At 34.7% G+C, this 5,710-nt stretch overlaps 2 protein-coding genes across 3 annotated transcripts in view; both read right to left on the bottom strand.

The window, feature by feature from the left end:
- LOC109124658 overlaps positions 1 to 300 on the bottom strand; it is a 4,574-nt gene extending 4,274 nt beyond the window's left edge. For both annotated transcript variants that reach the window (XM_010519962.1, XM_010519961.1), the window contains exon 1: positions 13 to 300. In XM_010519962.1, coding sequence (XP_010518264.1) covers positions 13 to 199 — 187 coding nt within the window. In that variant the 5' untranslated portion in view covers positions 200 to 300. The remainder of the gene's footprint in view (positions 1 to 12) is intronic.
- On the bottom strand, positions 2,890 to 5,692 carry LOC104793576 (mitogen-activated protein kinase 12-like). Its single transcript, XM_019226876.1, has 6 exons — positions 4,545 to 5,692; positions 4,329 to 4,458; positions 4,020 to 4,157; positions 3,592 to 3,924; positions 3,317 to 3,500; positions 2,890 to 3,224 (listed from the first exon to the last, which is right to left on the bottom strand). The coding sequence occupies exons 1-6, from the start codon at positions 4,808 to 4,810 to the stop codon at positions 3,058 to 3,060; spliced, it is 1,218 nt and encodes a 405-aa protein (XP_019082421.1). The 5' UTR covers positions 4,811 to 5,692; the 3' UTR covers positions 2,890 to 3,057.

The following is a 5,710-nucleotide window of genomic DNA, read 5'->3' on the forward strand; positions in this document are numbered from 1 at the left end:
TAAGAAACAGACCTCTGATGTAACGAGTATCATAGGGCCTGACTTCGGATTTAGGGTACCTGAAGCTCGAGACCGTGAAAAAGCTTCCATTACTACTACTGTCCAACTCAGCTGAATCTTGGAGACAAGTACAGATTGAAACAGCCCATGAGAAGAATACGAGAGTTCTTCTTAGACTCAGAATCCAAATCTCTGCCATTGTGAAGATATAATTCTCTGAGGATTAAGGGTTTTAGACTATTTATTAGTGTGTAAGTAAGAATAAGAAGAGCATCATCATCATCATCACTCACAGAGATTTTTCAATACGGACTTTTTTTTTTAATAAAAGTTGTAATACTGGGCTTTACGTTTCTTAACTTTTCACAGGTTTATCCACGCGCCAGGGGAGTGTAATATTTATCACGCGTGAATCGAACGGTTGGTAATTGATGAGGATTTTTTTATCATGAAGAATCTTGGCGCGTGGATTTCACACGGTATTATCGCCGAGATATAAGGGATATTGGTATTTTGGTTTTTAAGATTTGTTTGTCTAAATTATTACGTGTTGGTCAGAGACCAGAGTCATAATAATGTATATAATTATAAATTTATTTAATCCTTTATAATATGAAGCACAAATCACTCAACCAATTAAATATTAACATGTCAGTAAATACAATAATTATATATTAAAAACATTTAAAAAAATTTAGGAAAAAAGAAAAATAGCGACGATTAAGGGAAAAAAAAAAGTTATTTTAATTTTAAAAAAGTAAGAACAAAAAAAAAAACTCCTAAACCCACGTTCATACTCCATGATTTCTTCCTTCTACCATATTTACGAATCGATTCAAATCAATGTCCAGATTTGTGAAACTGTTGTCTTTCTCTAAATTCGTGATTTAAAACATGTCACATTCTCAAACCGTTTCATCTCCTATTTAACTCTCAGTTATCTCTCTCTCACACTCTTCCTTTCCATCGTTTCCTTTTCTTAGAATTCTCAGTTGCATCCTAATATTTTTCCGGATTCTCATAAACTGAATTGCATGATCACGGGACAAGATGCCTTCTATGCTATTCGTGTCGGTGGCAACAGAAGTTTAGGCACAAACGGAAGCAAATTTGCTTTAGGCTTGAAGAAGACATGCAATGCACATGCTTTTAAGTTTTAAACCCCCACCGTGATGTAAGAATTAGAATATTGTTTCACTTATTGTTTCTCCGATCCCAAGATGTACATCTAAATTGATTCAACAAATGTTTTTAATAGGTTTGACGCTTCTGCAGGGAATTGACGACAAAGATAAGCATAAGAGCCTCCAAATGTTTGTAGGCATTTCGGAATTTTTTTAGATCAGAGGAAGAACATGTATCAAAACTACAGAAGACGCCGAACAGGTTTGTACCTATCATCAATAATAGTATTGTGTTTCATATTCCTATGTGGAAATGGGAATGACTAAAGATTTCATTTATATTATATAGAACAAGTCACTCCACCAATAATTCTTTGACACATCAGCAAAAAAATATTATTTTTACAAACAATCGTTAAACAAAAAAGATCGTGGAGAAAAAAAAAGCAAAAAAGCAAAATTACATAATTAAAATAAATTCCTAAAATTCAGTTAACGTGAAAACAAATTATTTTCCAAAAAAAAAAATAAATAAATAAAAATAAATAAAAGTAAAATCATGGTAAAGAAAGAAAAACAAAACAAATTATATATTTATTTAACTAAATATAAGTTAGTTGATCAATTAAATACTGACATGTGGGCAAGTTTATCAAAATTAAGCAGAAAATATATTAAGAAAAAGAAAGTTAATTACTAAAAAAATAGTGTCAGTTTTCCTTTTACTGCTACGTTCTATGGGAGAAAGAAAACCATTCTCACTATATTTTTCTTTAATCTCTCTTCTTCTCCAATATCAGTTCTCTATTCCATTTTTTTATTTCTTCATTGATCCTTCTCCAATTATCACTAAAAACTAGAGAGAAAAACCATTTTTGAGAAAGTCAAATCTTCATCTTTGAGGCATTTGTGAAAGTAGAACATCAATTCCAGTGATTTGCTGCCAAATGATCTTTAATTACACCATGTTTTGGGTAAGGAACATTTTCCTTCTTTGATTGTAGGTAAATTGTTTCTATGTTACAACCAAATAAAAAGTAAATTTTATATCTTTTTATCTCTAATTTATCTTCTCTACGTTAACAGCATATTTACTAAGTCAACAATTTATGGCATCTTTAAGATTTTTCTTTTGCTATTACTAATCCTTGTGTACAACTCTATTTGTGACATATTATAAATTAGTTAATGTGTGCCATGTAATTGTAAATTGGGTTTGTTAACCATAAAAATAAAATTTTCCTACATTTTTTTTATTTTTGTAAAATTTGTAATGTAATTAAGATATAATTTCGGTGCATAGCACCGGGTATAATACTAGTACATACATAAACCAAATTTTATTTCTTTAGTTTTTTTTTATCAGTCTTTAGTTTTATAATTAAGAAACCTATATTTAGTTATTTACACGTCAAAATGTTGAGAGTTTGTGACACTTTCACTAACTTACCATCATGCGAAGTCGGATTTTTCCCAACTAATCATTTTATTCCCAATTTAATATGAGGTAGATACTAGATAGAGATATCAATAGTAATGTATATAATCTAATTGATTCTAATCCCGATAGATGGAAGCCTTGTGCAGCCGCGCAGGTTTAAAACCGCCAATTTTTTCCAGGTTTTGATCCGTTTTGTAGTTAACTTCAACACCTGTATTTTTCACTAAAAAGAACTATGCATGCTTTACACATGATATTAGTGTTTGGTAAACAAATAAAAAATCTTTACACAATACTCTAGTCTCTGTAATTTGGTGATTGCTATAACGTATAATGTTGAAAAGTTTTGATGTAAAGAAAAGGTAAGCTCTGCAGTAGCTTAAGATAATTGATACATATTTGTGTTTCATCATAGTAATTATTTATTCAAACAAAGATAAAATGAGTTCAGATTCAATATAGAGGAATCAAATCATAAAACATGTTTCTCTCTCAGTGGTCAGGATTGAATTTGACAGACTCCTTGTAGATAAGCTCCTTTATGTGTTCTTCTGTGCAAGAAGGATGCTCGAAATCAAAGCTGAAAGGAGTCGAACAGACTGGTTCTTTAGCCACATCATGGTGCGGTGATAGGTAAGCATGGCCAAGGGCTTCATCAACTACAATCACATAGAGAAGCAATGTAAGCAAACCAAAACCAAACTACAAGAAACCACATGAATGTCTTAAGGATCTTCGTGTTGTTTGTTACCTGAGATGCGCCGGTTAGGATCAAAAACAAGCATTCTCTCCAGCAAATTAATAGCGATAGATGGCAATTTCGGGAATCTAGCAGCAAACTGCTGTTTCGGGTATCGCGGAAGTTGTCTGACGTATCTTCTTGCGTTATCACTGCGAAGGAAACCAAGACTCGAATTGTCTGGAGAGCCTACAAGCTAATTTCAAGAAATGGTTTAGTGACATCTAAAGGGCATTGCAGTTTCAGACAAGTGAAAAACTTATGCTTTTTTTACTTTACTATTTTACCTCTGTTATAAGCCTAAGCTGATGAACATAATCTTTGCCTGGAAACAAAGGTTGTCCCGTCATGATTTCGCCGAGTATGCAACCAACAGACCAAATATCAATAGCTGCGGTGTACTCTGAGCAGTTAAGAAGCAACTCAGGAGCTCTGTACCAACGGGTAACGACATATTCAGTCATGAAGTCTGTGTCTGAAGTTGTCCTTGCGAGCCCAAAATCACCAATCTTTAGCTCGTTTTTTGAGTTAAGTAGCACGTTGCTTGGCCTTAGATCACGATGTAGTATGTTGGCCGAGTGCACGTATTTGAGTCCTCGCAACAGCTGATACACAAAGAACTGTAACAGGAAGAGAAGTAAATAAAATAAAGATCAGATCAGATCACAAAGTTCCTTGACTTTACTAATGACTACAACAACACAAAAAGACTTACGCGGCATTGATCATTGGTCAGTGCTTGATTAGAACGGAGGATTCGCTGAAGATCAGTGTCCATCAACTCATAGACAATGTAGACATCGTTGAAGATGTCTCGTTGAGGAGGTCTTACAATATCTTTGATAGTTATAACCTAAAGAATCAAACCAAGCCTAGAAAATTAGATAAACAGAAATTATAGAAGAAAAAAAGAGAGGAATCCTCTGTTTGCCTCGACCCTGAAGATCAGGAACACTTGATAGATCTAGCAAATTAGAGAAACTTGAGATGTTTTCAAATGAGAGAAATGATGCTTAAGGCTTACGTTCTCATGATCCATATGCCTTAGAAGTTTAATTTCGCGTAGAGTTCTCTTTGCATCGATGATGTTATCGAAAGCATTACCAATCTTCTTAATCGCCACTTTCTCTCCAGTCACTGAGTTCGCCGCAGCACTAAAATTCAAGAATCAAGAGCCTATGAACATTCAGAAGAAGGAAGACTGTGATAATCGATCAGAAGAAGTATCAAAAGAACTTACCAGACAATACCACAAGCGCCTCTACCAATGGGACGAATAGGAGGGACATACTTTCTGGACACTTCAAAGAGCTGTCCATAAACGTTGTACTGAACATAGCGGCCACCGTGTGTCGGTACAACTTTGATGCAATGATCGGTAAAACCAGAGCTTGATTCTCCAGACATGATGCAATGATCAGACCGAGAACAAGAGAGAGCAAGAAGAAGGGTTTTGTTGAAGTTGAAGGATCTCTCTAAAGTGTCTCTTGAAGACACTAAATCCATGTGAAGAGAGAAGCTTTTTTCAACTGTAAAAGATCTCTCAAGTGACCCGTGAATGTAAAGAGTATGAAAGATTACATACGTGTATGGTCACAAAAAGCAGAGTCACTCGTTAGCTCGATATTGCATTTTTCATTTGTTACTACTAATTGCACTTATCTATAGAAGCCTGCATCCTTTCTGACTGATATGCTCCTTTGATTGAAATTGGTTTAGAAAGATTGGATCACTTCAAAGAAAGCAGTTATTTTTTCAAGCCAAACAGATGTATTATTTTTATATTATATTGCAAAAGGATTCCAATACAGTCATACAGACACGACCAACACATAAACCGAAGAGACAAGCTCAACAGATGGACTCAAACAAACAAAAATAGAAAACACTTTTCATTGACCTAAAACTGCCTTTAGTAGGGGTTAAACTTGTTTGTTTACCTCACTCACTGTATTAGTCTACATCGTCTCCATCTGCATTGCCAGAGATGGAGTCACTTTGACCTAAGATTACAGAGCAACACATCGCGCCCGCTCAAAGTCAGTTTTAAGAAACTATCAACTTCCTCCAGTAATTGATCCAACCCTTGAGACAATGAGACAATTTCTCAGCTTGTGTCCCCAACCCTGGATCCCTAGTGAGACCTCCTCATGTGACTGAGACTAGAAAGAATTTTTTGAGCTTATGCGGCCTCCTTTTTCATCAAAAAATTCTTTAAGGTCTCAGTCACATGAGTAGGTCTCACTAGGGATCGCTTCTGAGCCGCAATTTGAGCTACTCTGCCTCCAGTAAGTTGCCGGAGATGAAGAATTCACAGGGAGAGTCTTTTATCTTCTTCTAATGTTTCATTGAAATTTTCAGAGTCGGTCGGTCGGCTAAGAAAAAAAAAAAAAAAAAAAAAAAAAA

Source organism: Camelina sativa, chromosome 6 (assembly GCF_000633955.1).
Source record: "Camelina sativa cultivar DH55 chromosome 6, Cs, whole genome shotgun sequence".
In the NCBI taxonomy this organism is placed as follows: domain Eukaryota; kingdom Viridiplantae; phylum Streptophyta; class Magnoliopsida; order Brassicales; family Brassicaceae; genus Camelina; species Camelina sativa.

What these genes read in the sequence shown, in the direction of transcription:
- LOC104793576 (XM_019226876.1), bottom strand. Translation starts at nt 4,810, where the DNA reads ATGGATTTAGTGTCTTCAAGAGACACTTTAGAGAGATCCTTCAACTTC. An exon ending in GGCATATGGATCATGAGAAC is followed by an intron (nt 4,158 to 4,328) that starts GTAAGCCTTAAG and finishes TTGATTCTTTAG; the next exon opens with GTTATAACTATCAAAGATAT. An exon ending in AGCTTAGGCTTATAACAGAG is followed by an intron (nt 3,501 to 3,591) that starts GTAAAATAGTAA and finishes TCTTGAAATTAG; the next exon opens with CTTGTAGGCTCTCCAGACAA.